Source organism: Leguminivora glycinivorella, chromosome 12, assembly GCF_023078275.1.
Source record: "Leguminivora glycinivorella isolate SPB_JAAS2020 chromosome 12, LegGlyc_1.1, whole genome shotgun sequence".
Lineage (NCBI taxonomy): Eukaryota > Metazoa > Arthropoda > Insecta > Lepidoptera > Tortricidae > Leguminivora > Leguminivora glycinivorella.
In genome coordinates this window covers 6,092,903-6,108,221 of record NC_062982.1, presented here as the reverse complement: position 1 = coordinate 6,108,221, position 15,319 = coordinate 6,092,903, and the positions used below count along the sequence as shown (strand labels likewise).

The window sequence follows — 15,319 nt, the reverse complement described above, 5'->3', positions numbered from 1 at the left end:
GTTATACCAAATGTTAATTATGTCAAATGAGTGATTATATCCTTTAAAAATATACCAAATGTTGTTATATCAAATGTTACTATACCAAAAAAAGTTATACCAATCATTACACACCCACAACGCTAGCCCAATGCGGATTGGGGACTTCACATACATTTTTTAAATTCTTTCGCGAATGCATGCACTATGCAGGGTTCCTCAAGATGTTTTCCTTCGCCTAAAATATTAAATGATATTTCACACGTAAGTTCCAAAAAACTCTTTCCTAAAACTCAATCCAGGAGTTGAACCCGCGACCACCGGGTGGAAAGACGGGCGTCATATCCACTCGGCCACCATCGCTTCCAAATTCCAATAAATCCATACTAATGTTATAAATGGGAAAGTGTGTGTCTGTTTGTTTGTCCGTCTTTCATGGCAAAACGGAGCGACGAATTGACGTGATTATTTAGGTGAAGATAGTAGATAGATGGAGAGTGACTTAGGCTACTTTTTGTCTCTTTCTAACCTCCTACTACCCTAAAATGGGGGGTGGAAGTTTTTATGGAGCATTTCGCAATTTTCGAATTTAACGCGAGCGATGCCGCGGGCAAAAACTAGTATAAATATAAAATTCAACAGCCATGTCCCTATTCCCAACATTTCAACTTTTATTAGACTTATATTGACCGGGATATAGACCGTGATTACCTTTCAGTTTTCCGTGATCATGATGCATGTAACTGCGTCGAAATATCGGGAGCTCGACAAAAATCAAAAAGGTAATCACGGTCTATATCCCGGTCAACATAAGTCTAATGAAAATAACCGTGAATCATTCAAAACTCTTATTTCAATTTTTGTCGTATCATTCATTAACAAACCTCCTAATTTAACCACTTCTTTCCCAGCGATACTAAGTATCGTGTAATGTTTTATGCATGTCTAACATGTACGTACAATTTGAACTAATTAATAATAATGTTGACGTTTTTAATTAAAAACAACCAGTTGAGCCCAAAACCACCTTTCCTTTTCAATTAAGAAGGGGATTTCCGCTCCGAAACCGCTGATTCATACAAACGTCCCCATTTTCCTCTTCGGAGATCCATACTATCCATACTAATATTATAAATGGGAAAGTGTGTGTGTCTGTTTGTTTGTCCGTCGTTCACGGTAAAACGGAGCGACAAATTGACGTGACTTTTTAAGTGAAGATGGTTGAAGGGATGGAGAGTGATATAGGCTACTTTTTGTCTCTTTCTAACGCGAGCGAAGCCGCGGGCAAACGCTAGTTTTTCATAAAAAATACCCCACCACTCCGTCAGTGGCATATGATAGCTCGCTTGGTGGTAAACAGTTACCGTAATAGCCTATAAATAAATAAATAAATAAATATTAGACTCTGTCTTCACTTCCAATCAGGTGTGACTAGGGTCAATCGGTGATCAGTCCATAATAAAAAAAAAATATTTGGGGACACGTTACACAGATCAACCTAGCCCCAAACAAAGCAAAGCTTGTACTATGGGTGCTAGGCGGCGATATACTTACTTATATAGATAAATACATACTTATATGCCATAGAAAACATCCATGACTCAGGAACAAATATCTGTGTTCATCACAAAAGTAAATTCCCTTACCGGGATTCGAACCCAGGACCGCGGCTTATCAGGCAGGGTCACTGCGCGCTAGGCCAGACCGGTCGTCCACTAGCTACTATAAGCTACTATCTTAACCTTAAGCTAAGCGTCTATAAGTACTATCTTTTTTTATATTGGCATAATTAAAACTATTTTACACCATTTCACCTAAGGTGCATTAGGGTAATTCCAAAAGTCGTCTAAATCACCATTATTTCCATCATATCAAGATTCCCCTTTCGGAATTACCCGAGCATTTCTGGCATTCGGAATTGCCCTAATGCACCTTACCTATTTTGTTTTGCTATGCTATCCTACGTTTGAATTTTTTTTTCTATTTGTTGGTTGGTAAAAATAAGGACAGAAAAACAGATTTCATACGAAATTTTAATGCTGCTAAAGAGTGCTAAGTCAAAGTCACAAAACGCTAAATTAAATAGGTATTCGAAAACAAAAATACCGCGGTATAGTCACTATCGTAATTATATTATACTTGCTTTTTCCAGCAGCTTTGCTCGCGTTAGAAAGAGACAAAAAGTAGCCTGTGTCACTCTCCATCCCTTCAACCATCTCCATTTAAAAAATCACGTCAATACGTCTCTCCGTTTTGCCGTGAAATACGGACAAACAAAGAGACACACACTTTCTCATTTATAATATTAAGTAGTATGGATAGCTTATTTTTTTTTCCTTAATGTCTATATCCGCAAAGGAAAATAGGGTGTACGTTTGTATGGAAAATCGATCGTCCCCTATCCTTTTAACTAACATTATACGGTTTAAATGAGTTTTTATCTCTTTTGCTGATTGCGACTTACCTTTATTATTTTAATCTTTAATATTTTCTGAATTAGAGTTATATTCGTATGTTTTATGATATATTCCGATTAGTTCTGTATAAAGTATTTGCCCGAAGCTACGTTTAGTTAGTTATTCGAGAGATACTAGTTAGTTATGATGATATAAATAAGGAGAGCAAGTATTTTAAAACTGTTTACATGCATATACTCACTCATGACATGTATTCCCAAAGAGTAGTCAAAGCACATGAGACTGCTAGAGTTTCAATGCCACCCTTCAGCATGGGTAAATTTAAGGTAGATACACTTTTTTAGTGAATTGGTTTCTGTATCAGCTATAATAATCACCTTAAATATTGTCTGTTGAAAACATTACAACCTGCAGTGTGAGTAATTGTCACTCGCTCACTTCTTGAAAGGGCCTGGCCGGACTGCCATGGTAAAATCGCCCCTGGCTAAATATGAAATATTGATATGCAGGATTTTTCGTATTATTTCTACATGTACTACTACTGAATATTATGCCTCAAACTATTTCCGTTTATGAAAAAAATTAAAAAAAAGAAATTTTGTTTTTTATTTTTTTCTTTAAAACCGCGTATCCGATTGACTTGTTCTTTGGATATTTTATAGATATATTAGGGATACATCAATTAAAAAAAAATGAACTTCCTGACTTTTTGTTAAGCACATTTTTTTTTTAATTTATGTTTTAAATATTTTTTTTTACCACATACGAGTTAGCGACACCTACTATATTTTTATATAATAATCGCGATTTTATACTCTATTACATATATTTTTATCAAAAATATTAGTTTGGATCAACAATGTCAAAATAAGTTATTTATGTATTACCCTTTAGTACTTAGTACGTTGCTCCTGGAAAGTGATGTATGAAAATTTTGGCATAATTAATGGAAGATTTTTTTTTAATTGGGATATGTACATTATAGGCCGAAGTTATTTTTCATCAACCCTCCCTACCCCTCCCCCCTCTGCGTCACCCCTTTACCCTCCCTTAAAGAGCCCAAAATGCGGTTTTTCTAAATTATTGACAAAACCGTTGAAGATACAGAAAAAACGTGTAGCAACGAAATAATCCTTAATAAATTTACTACAAATCTCTCATTAACACTTTAGTGCTAGCTCTTATAGTTTTCGCGTGATCCGTCACGAAAGTTGGTCCTTGCTGCAATTTTCTTTAAAGAATATTTAGTGTTCTCCCAAAATGCTTACGAAATCGTCGAAATTTGTTTGATACGACTAAAGTATTATAAACTCATGACTATAATTAAATTAAGGGGATAAATCACTACCATGGATGGGACTTGAACTCACGGCTTCTGAATAGAAACTCGAGGGCTCTACCAACTGAGCCACCAAAAGCTCATCTCTAGTTAGCGAATCTTTCAGCTTTCTACTATATGAATCAATGGTACCCCTAGCGTTATTTATCTATCATATCTATCAATCTAGAGGCCGTGAGTTCAAGTCCCGCCCATGGTAGTGATTTTTTCCCCTGAAATTAATTCTTGAGTTTATAATATTTTAGTACTATCAAACCGATGATTTCGTAAACATTTAAGGAGAAAACTTTTCATTCATTAAAGAAAATTGAAGAAAGGAGCAACTTTCGTGACGGATTGCGCGAAAACTATAAGTGCTAGCACTAAAGTGTTTATGAGAGATTTGTAGTAAATTTATTAAGGATTACTTCGTTCCACGCTTACACGCTTAGGATTACACGCTTTTTCTGTATCTTAATCGGTTTTGTCAGAAATCGAGAAAAATCGCATTTTCGGCTCTTTAAGGGGGGTAGATGGGTGACGCAGAGGGGGAGGGTGGGGAGGGTTGATGAAAAATAACTTCGGCCTATAATGTACATATCCCAATTAAAAAAATCTTCCATTAATTATGCCAAAATTTTCATACATCACTTTCCAGGAGCAACGTACTAAGTACTAAAAGGTAATAATACATAAATAACTTATTTTGACATTGTTGATCCAAACTAATATTTTTGATAAAAATATATGTAATAGAGTATAAAATCGCGATTATTATATGAAAATATAGTAGGTGTCGCTAACTCGTATGTGGTAAAAAAAAAAAATTTTTAAACATAAATTTAAAAAAAAATGTACTTAATAAAAAGTCAGGAAGTTTATTTTTTTAATTGATGTATCCCTAATATATCTATAAAATATCCAAAGAACAAGTTAATCGGATACGCGGTTTTAAAGAAAAAAATAAAAAACAAAATTTCTTTTTTTTAATTTTTTTCATAAACGGAAATAGTTTGAGGCATAATATTCAGTAGTAGTACATGTAGTAACAATACGAATAATCCTGCATATCAATATTTCATATTTAGCCAGGGGCGATTTTACCATGGCAGTCCGGCCAGGCCCTTTCACCATTTAGCGAACTAACGAACAGTCATTCATTAGACTGCCTCCAAACTTGCGAATTGGTGTCCATTAAGGAAAAGTTTGGATAAAATTATCTAAGGTACATTTTATTTAGTGAAATGTTTTCTGTATCAGCTACAATCCTCCTTAAATAATGTCTGTTAAAAACATTACAACCTGTAGTGTGGGATAGTATTTGTCGCTCGATTCTTGGAACCGCACTGGCTAACGAACACTCATTCATTAGGCTGCCTCCACACTCGTAGGATATGAACCATTCATGGCAATTAAGTGAGCTATTACTAGGAAATAAATAACGCAACGACTATGTTATTACAGTACTCGCTATAAATATCAACAAGAATAAAGTGGAGCTGTCAACTAATAAGGTAGCTAATAAAAAGAGTAAGGTACAACGGGGCAAATCCCGACTGGGGGACAAATGTAATTGATTCATTTTTTCCATGTTTTACAATATTTGCGTTATTAAATAGTGTCCACCGGTTATGTATGGTAGGCGTGTTCAGTGGATATATGTAGAACTCAACATCATAGTGTAATAATGGAAAAAATGGATTAGTTACAATTGCCCCCCAGTCGAGATTTGCTCCGCTGTACCTTACAAGTGAACTCTGTACAGAAGCACAGTAAAATAAAGAGTCTATCGTACAGTATGGCCACTCTCCTTGCTAAAAGCGCTGCCCACCCGCTCTCGGTTAGGTACCTCACAGTTACCGCCTGTCGAGAACGCGAATAGTCGACCTGCCATATCTCACTCATACAAGCATGGTACGCGTTCATCTACACGTGCTTAGACCGTGTGCGTAGGAGCGCGCCTCTTTCATATATTTGATCGCCAGTGTCCGAGGTGTCTCGTGTGTGTCTCGGAAACGTTCGTATTTGTTGTACTAGTTCGGTTAATGTTAGTACTTCTTGTACTGAGACTGACTGAAATACCATGACACGTTCGTGTGTTTCCGCGAATACGAGGAAAAAACGTTTCGCGGTATATCTGTTCTGTTAGGGGTGGATGTAAATACTTACTACTTTGATGTCACGCTATAAATGGCACATTTTCACAAAACATTCTGACTTTTTTTTCTTAACGCAAGCTACTCACATGTTTGTTTTCGTGCAGTGTAAATTGGCCTTAAAATATCAGAACAGCGCCATCTACATATTATTATTAAACTACATACGTGTCATAAAATTAATAATGAAGTAAGTACGTAATATTATAGCTAAGAAATCAATATATTCGATTAAGGCTCGATCATTAGCAGTGTATGATTTATGACAAGTCACAACCTTCGGCAACAATAAAAATAATTGCGTAAACATATATGAAATAACATATAATGGAGTAGGCGTATCGGGTAACGATTTTTTTGTACAATCGGCTTTGATATAGATACTTTGTAAATTTATATATGTCGTTGTCTGATTAGTGATTTACCCACAACACAAGCATTGAGCTTACCGTGGGACTCAGTCAATCTGTGCAAGAATGTCCCTAATATTTATATTATTATTTATTTATAAGACAACATTCTCCATCCTAGACTGAATCAGAACTTTCCATCAGGTGAGATTACAGTCCAAAGTTTTACCCGTTAAAAAAAAAGTAAATCAAATTGTAAAGTCACTAGTAACAGCAGCGGCTGGTCCATACAAGCCGATTTCCAACGGCTTGCCTAAAATTGATTACTACTACTTGTACTATTATATATTCTGTGTTACTAGTAAAGTATCTAATGTTCAGGTATTAGGTTTCTTTTTGCTCAATGTTGCCTAGCAGAAATTTTCACCAGCCGCCACTATTAGGTAATTATATTATTTAAAAAAATAGGTTCCTTAGGTTAGGTACTTCCCACTTTAACAGTTTGTGTCTTACTTTATCAAGCGACTTCGTCACTTTACAGTTTACCCATCAGAATGGTAATATAACCTTTACAAAACAAACATGGAACAGGTATAGAATTAATTGACAGAATACCAAGCAATTTGTAACCTTTTAAAGCAGCTAATAATACTATTAATGGCTCATTAAACAAGCCTGTTAGATGTACTCAGCCTGTCTAAAGACACCTTTTATGGATATATTACGACATCACGGTACATTGTAGTTGTGGAAACGCAACCAAATGAGTAAATTTTCTTACTAAGTTAGTCAAAAAATGGTTTTAAAACAGTTAAAGGCTGCAGGGAAATGTTTTTTTGCGAAAAGTTTCTAGAAACGCACAGTTGAGCACTTTATTTATTCGTATGGCGCATTTACATAAACTTTCAAACAATATCAGGGGCGGCTCACTCCGCGATCCTTGCACCGCGCTACAAGTACATGCCGGCGGCCGCGAGTTCGCGGCCCATTCAGTGGCGACGACCTTCGCGCGGCGCAATAGAATTCAATGTCGTCTGCACGCGTGCGGTCCGTTTGTTAATGTAGGTAATATTTAGAATGGCGGCGTTTTGTGAACTTCAAAGGAGTGAGCCTTCTGTACTTGTACTATTATATATTCTGTGACAATATGTAGCTAGAATTATAAGTCCACATTCAGGGTCCCAAGCCACGAAATTGCGTCAGGTGTTAATTTAAACAGGTCTTCCGGAGGGCCTGGGAAAGCATGCAGAGGGCAGCGCTGTATAATGTGCTCAATGGCTTGAGCCTCTTCACCACACTCGCAGAGCGCAGAGTCCCGCCAACCCCATTTATGGCGGAAGTAATTACAGCGCCCGTGACCAGTCCTCAGTCTGTTCAGTCGACACCAGAGTTTTCGTGGCAAGTCAAAACCACCTGGTTTCGCTATGGGATCCATGGTTGGCAGTATGGTTCCAGCAGTAGTTTTACTCCACTCGTATTTCCAACTCTGTTCGAGGTCAAAATCAGTCAGTTTTTGGACTGTAACGCATGCTGGGTGGCGAGACTTAAGACGTTGAGCACTGCAAAATACAACCAAGAGTCTTTGAAAAGCACTATGAACTACACAGAATGTCCGGTAATTAATGGATAACTTTCTAACTATCAATTCAATAGAACACCTCACACCTAGGTACACATACTTCGCTAAAAATACCAAAAATTTCGAATATTTAGAAAATCATGCGATTTTACTAAACCTAGTCTGGGCCAGTATAAAATGGGTTATTGGCGGTTAAATTCATTAATTTCCAGACACAAGTACAAAGTCACTTAAGCCAACCTACACCTACCTAACACACTCATTAATATGTAATAAGCAAATAACTATGCCCTGTCACTTTCCAATAGCTTAAATCCCTAATCGCTGGTCACGGTAATAAAAAATACACTTATCTACAACAGCTCTTGAAAACGTCAAATGTCAATTCAAGAGTGAACTGTACTCAAGATTCCAACGTATCATGTCGCAACACATTAACATAACAATCGTAGAACCGTTAATCGTAGAATAAAACGACAAATATATGGAAAGCAGGCGAAATCCTATACAACCACACATCTAGTCGATGGTCGTAAATTGTCAGTACGTGCTTGTGCCCGTTTTATGGGCATTAAAAAGTTGGACACCTTGTTTATGGCGTTGCGTAAGTTTTTAAAATGCTGGGCGTTTTATAGATGCGCAGCCGAAAAGTTTTATGTTTAAAATAGACATGTTTTTTTTATATTTTATATGGTGTATGTCGAAGCACCAAAAGGTCATTTTATCGTGGAAATGTGGATGGTGAAAGACCTAAAGACCACTAGTAGATTGGGCCTTCTAGCTAAAATTACGCTCTCATGTTGGTGCGACAGAGCCTGTTGCGTATTGTTCAGTACAGGGGGGTTACCATGACGTGCTAAAGCCGTTCAGTTTAGGTTGAGAGAGAGGGTCGGAGCTATGTAACTTCCATAGCTGTGTCCCTTTCTCTCAACCTAAACTGAACGTCTTTAGTACGTCATGGTAACCCCCAGAACGTCGAAGATTGGTCGGGGGCCCTGCCGACCTAGCCGAAATGACAATCGTTGATGCTAAACGTCGATCGAAACGAGTCAGAGCGATAGAAATAGCTAGCTACGATAACGAAGCGTTTGTGCATTTGGCTACGTACCCCCAACTGGGTGCGTATCGATCGATATAACTTTTTTTGATATATTTTTAGTCGTTATAACGATCATTTGATATAATTATTGAATCATATAACAACAAATCATATACTAACAAATTGTATAATTCTTATTTAATATAATGATCATTTTTTCGAATAACATTTATTATAACATACTTTGAGTATAATGCTTATTTCTGATAATAAATAAATTGTATAACACAAATTCTTTCTAAAGCACAGTTAGAATAAAAAACAATTGTATAGTAAATTAGATCCATCATTTACCAGAAAAGTAGATTAGGTTAGAATGTGTCCCCTGCACACAACGCGCTGCTACCAGAAAAATAGGTTAGGTTAGGTTAGAACTGTGACCCTTAAACATATGTACGTACTGCTATCAGAAAAGTAGGTTAGGTTAGGTTAGAACTGTGATCCCTTCAAAAAAGAATAAAATTAATTCATGAAATGTTTTATACTGTTTGCTAGTTATATTATACTAATCGTATATCAATAGATAGTTATACCATATAACGGTTATTATAAATAAGTATTATACGAAATAATGATTATACAAAATAAAAGTAGATATTTTGTGGTTATACCAAATGTTAATTATGTCAAATGAGTAATTATATCCTTTAAATATATACGAAATGTTATTATATCAAATGTTATTATACCAAAATAAGTTATACCAATCATTACACACCCCCCACAACTGACAGAATTAAGGTCACTAAGACTGAAGGCATACAGGCGAAACGACTTAACCTACCAACTTAGAAGTAATTTATGGCTTGGTTATTAATATTTGTCAATCATTTCAACAATGCTAAACATGTTGATATGGCACTGAGGCAATAATAAATTAAAATGTGCTATTTAAGTGTGCGTTGGCGCCTTAATATCATTCAGTGCCTTTGATAAAATCACATAAAATGAGTGACGGAATTCTTAAACCCCGCGGCAGTAATGTAGCGGCGAATGCCAGCTCATTACTCACTCGTTTTCTCAAGAAAATTGACAGTCTATGTCGCAATAGTCATACAGCTGCAGTTGACAGATGTTTCATGGGAATCAGACAAACACAATTTGTCGTCATATTTTAATCCGGCCATCGTGATTGGAGGTCGATGACATCTTACGTCATCGTATTTTGAAACGCTGAAACGAAATGCAGTAATATGAACGCTTCATGTGAAGCGAAGCAACTTTTCAGGGTTCCGTATGTCGAAGGAAGATGAAACGTTTCTATGGACAATCTATGCTCTAGAGCTTCGAATTATGCACTCTATTGCAAAGTTTAGTATCTGTTGAACAATCTCAAATCAGTGGCGCTAAATATCTGCAATATTTATTTAACAAATCAAGTCACCAACAGGGCACTTCACTCTCGGCTAAAGTTATTTTACATTATACACCTACTCCTATCGACTTTTCTTTAAAAAAAAACTAAATTTTTGACACTGACCTTCCATGAATATTGTGTCTTCAGCTGGCTCTTCCAAGCTCATATAACCCGGCAACCTTCAAATCAAGAGTGGAAAGGCATCTTCTAGGTGAGCTCACTCCATCGTAGGCCACGTATACGTATTTGCATTTCGCTAGTCTGTGGCCAAGAGTAATTTCCCATTTATAAAAAAAAACTTTAAAGTCTGAAAGAAGCAAACCTAAACCAGGCAGGACGATATATTATAATGTACTGAACCCTCTGTACGTATTCCGACTCACATTTTAACTTTTTTAACACAACCATGTGGTATACATTAGGATCAGCTGCTTAATTGCCACAGAATAGTTATTATTAAATACTATTAAAGTCGGAATCAACAGCTCAAGAAAACCGATATGAGTGGGATCTTTGAAGACGTAGAACGACTCCAATAAGCGAACAGTTTTTAGTTTTTAACCGTCGCCTCATATCTCAAGAAGGACGGTTATCAAGTCGTCTGTATGTTTTTTTTTTTTTTTATGTTTGTTCCTCGATATCTCCGTCGTTCCTGGACCGATTTTGAAAATTTTTTTTTTGATTGAATGTATAAACATACAGATTGGTCCCATTTTTCTCAGAACCCAGTTCTGATGATGGGATCCTGGAGAAATCGAGGGAACTCCTCAAATCTGAAAGGCATACATATGGTGATTTTTGTGTTAATAAAGGAACAGCATGCATTTAGGTACGGAACAGTGACATTTGGTGCAGTGGAACTGCTGATGATGGCCAGAACGGAACTCTTCAAATCTGAACGGCACGCTTATAGTGACTTGGGTATTTTTATACGAACAGCATGCACTTTCGTACAGAACAGTGACATTTGGTGCAGTGGAATTTCTGATGATGGTCAGAACCGAACTCCTCAAATCTGAACGGCACGCTTATAGTGACTTTGGTATTTTTATAAGAACAGCATGCACTTTCGTCCAGAACAGTGACATTTGGTGCAGTGGAACTGCTGATGATGGCCAGAACCAAACTCCTCAAATCTGAACGGCACGCTTATAGTGACTGAAGAGTTTCTGCCGAGGGTCTAGGGAATCCAGGATATGAGGAGATCACAAAACACGTCCGTTCAGTATTACGTTTAATCCATCGACAAACAATGTGAGAAATCTACCCTCTATTGTAGAAACCTAAATCTACCCACATACATTACACCCTCACCCTTAATTAATAATACACGTTTTTCTTACAACTAGGTACGTGTAGTATGCTATTTGTAACAAAATAAATGGGATACAATATTTAATCGAACTCGAAGCCATATCTTTGCACGGGTTTACGAATGCGCTTGGGTCGGTCCGCAGGAGACGCATTACATTCCGTGCGACTGGGTACGGCGTCTTGAGACCCGATTTCTATAGATGGCTGAGGTGGTTCCTCAAGATCGGGTTCCACCACAGAGTCCGGCGCGCGCAAGCTCTGACTTGCCTCAGTCCCGTTAACTGCGGGTGCGGATTCCTCGCCTGGCGCCGCCTCCGACACCTCTGGCAGGGCCACTGTATAACTACTACGCCTTTTTTTAATCTGGTCTAAATGCCTTTTTAGTTGTGGACCACTTCCCCTAGCTATAATAAAATTCCGGGACCCTACTTTCTCCTTAACCAGACCACTTACCCAGCTTCCCCCGGCATGATCTCGCGCCCATACGTTATCGCCTACATTAAGTTCCCTGGGTTTACCTCCCGCGTTATACACCTGTTTGTCTTGAGCTTGCTGTACCCTAGATTCGACCTGCCGAGTACCCCTTAATAAGTCTAGCCTCGATCGCAGTCTTCTCCGTTGTAACAACATAGCTGGAGCAGACCCCGTGGAACCGTGTTCGACGTTCCTGTACATCATGAGATATGCTTGAAGAGCTTCATCGACGTCACAACCATCTCGCAGTGCCTTTTTGATGGCTCGCTTGCATAATTTCACCGCGTTTTCCGCGGCGCCGTTCGAGGCTGGATGGTAAGCTGGCGTGAACGTCATTTTGATACCGTTAGTTTCCATAAAATGTGCGTACTCTTTAGAAGTGAACGGAGGACCATTGTCCGAAACTACCTCTACCGGTAACCCAAAGCGGGCAAAAGTCTCACGTAACGCTTTAATTACTCCCCTAGCAGTCGTTTTAGCCATTTTGAATATTTCCAACCATTTAGTTGTAGAATCTACAATGACTAGAAAAGTTTCACCATGAAAAGGACCCAGGAAATCAACATGTAAACGTGACCAGGGCTCCGGATGGTACGGCCACGGCTGCGGCGGCGCTCGCGGCGGCGCGGCGCCCTCTAGCGCGCACGTCGTGCACTGCTTACCTAACTCCTCGATATCGCTGTCTATTCCGGGCCACCACATCACGCTACGGGCTAAGCTCTTCATTTTCACTATACCTAAATGGCCAACATGTAATTCTTTGAGTAACTTACTTCTCAAGGCCTCTGGAACGACTAACCTATAACCCCAAATTATGCAACCCCGGTCTATATACAATTCATTGCGCCGCAGGTAATATGGTTTAAGAGCTTCCTCGTCACAACTAGTGGGCCAGCCGGATAATACAAACAGAAAAACTTTCTTTAGTACTTCATCCTTACTAATGTGATCTTGTACCATTTTCCTCGTAATCGGCAGGAAGTTTTGGATAAAATTTAAATATGTCACTTCCTTTCGTTGCTTTTTCTCCTTACCCACCGGCAAGCGAGATAAAGCATCGGCCGCGTTCCCTTCACTGCGCACATACTCAATGGTATAATCGTAACCAGCTAGAATAACTGCCCACCTCTGCATACGACTTGCAGCCATTACAGGTACTCCTACCTTATCGCCGAAAATTGTCACCAAGGGCTTATGGTCCGTTCTTAGAATAAACTTCCTACCATATAAGTACTGGTGAAATTTTCGGACCCCATAAATTATTGAAAGTGCTTCCCGTTCAATTTGCGAATACGACTTCTCCGCGGCGTTCAGTACCCGCGATGAGTACGCTATCGGCCGCTCGATAGCGCCCGTGCCGCCGGCGCAGGGCACGAGGTGCGATATCACAGCGCCAACCCCTACACTACTCGCGTCTGTAGTCAGAATCAGGGGAAGGTCTGGTGAATAATGCGCTAATATATCGCCCGAAACCAACATACGCTTTACCTCCTTAAACGCGCGCATGCAAGCGTCACTCCACTCGTACTTCACTTCTTTTCGCAAAAGCGCGTAGAGGGGCGTCAGAATGGTACTTATATTCGGTACGAACTTTGCATAGTACATTACTAAACCTAAAAATGACCGCAATTCTGACACATTATTAGGAACCGGTACCTGTTTGATCGCTTCAATTTTTTCAGGGCATGTATGCACGCCGTGCTTACTAATTACGAAACCGAGATACGTTACAGAGTCAGCAAAAAACGTACATTTGTCCTTTTTAACCTTTAGACCGTATTTCCTTAACCTTTCAAACACCTCGTAAAGCGTGTCTATGTGCGATCGGTCGTCGACCCCTGTTATGATCAAGTCATCTAGGAAGACACCTACCCTGGGCATGTCTGCAAACAACTGTTCGAGTTTTCTTTGGAAAATACCAGGACTAGACGCTAGCCCATATATTAACCTATTGTACATAAATAAACCCTTATGGGTATTAATAACCGTATACTTCTTAGACTCATCATTTAATTGTGGTGCGGTTAACGCTGCTTTCGTGACAAGATGTCTGTTAATAACTTGCTAAAATGTAACTCATGTAATATAGTGGTGTGTGAATTGTTATGTTTCGTGCAAAATAAACATGTTATTATGGAAAATGACAGCCTAGTGAAAATATGCTTATCCGCGTTTACCACAGAGGACATAGAATTGGCCAAAAATCTTCTGTTCCAGTCGGTTGAAACGACTCTGCGGAATATTAAAAGAAAAGTTAATAGCAAGGAAGGGAAGAACTACAAAGACTTATTAGATATTATCACAGTTTTTAAGCACACGGATGTGGAAAAAGTGCCTATTTTCGTAGCACAGGATTTAAATAGGCTACCGCCTGTAACTTGGGATCATTTGGATGTTTCAAAACTGTTGAAGGACATTACCATTATTAGACAAGACCTGGATACTATTAAGGAAGCTTATGTGTCACATGACGAACTTCGGCAAGCTACCGAGATGATGATGTGTTCAAACAGTGCCAGTTTATTTGAAGAGGGTCGTAATCACCCGCTTTGGGATACTGCACAACAACAGAAAGTGAATTATCGTAGAGGAGCTGGAAATTTAAATTTTAGTTACGATGGTGGACCTGTGAGCCTAAATAACATGTCGATAATAAATAACGGTAGTGAAATAAACACGGAGATGGTCAGTATCGACGGTTGTCAGGCGCACCAGGTAACTGATAAGAACGGTGCAAAAAACGAGGTGATCGACCGCGTTGCTACGTCTAGTGGTGAAATCCTGTCTCGCTCGCACGACCGCACTGCATCGATAGGGCCGGACTCTTCCCACGACAGGCATCGAGATAGGCAGGAGGCCCCGACTGCGGTTCCGGACGTTCCAGTGGAGTTGCAATTATTACCTGCGCGGCGCGAGTCGACGACGGTGGATCTAGGGAGGCGCACTGCGGTTTCGCACGGCACGTGTAATACGGAGATAACTGACGGAATAGATCGGTTGACGTCACCGCGCGCTAATACGGGAACGTTGGCTAGGAGCTTTTCGGATGTTGCGCGAACGGAGGTCGTACCAAAACAAAATGTACAGGATGCAGCTTTTATTGAAGAACAACGTAGGAGATATAGAAATCGTTTTATCGGAAATTCGGGCACCGCGTTGTCTAACACTGGATCTAGATTCAAAGGAGTTGACCTGACGATTCCTTTATTTATAAACTTTGTAGATAAGAACGTTTCTGAGCGTGATATAGTGGAGCATATAGAGAACCGGTTGCGG

General features: G+C 39.0%; 1 protein-coding gene across 1 annotated transcript; it reads right to left on the bottom strand.

The window, feature by feature from the left end:
• Positions 1–11,650: 11,650 nt before the first annotated feature.
• On the bottom strand, positions 11,651–13,924 carry LOC125231970 (uncharacterized protein K02A2.6-like). Its single transcript, XM_048137577.1, has one exon. It carries the CDS (start codon positions 13,922–13,924, stop codon positions 11,651–11,653), a length of 2,274 nt encoding a protein of 757 aa, XP_047993534.1.
• Between the last annotated feature and the right edge of the window lie 1,395 nt (positions 13,925–15,319).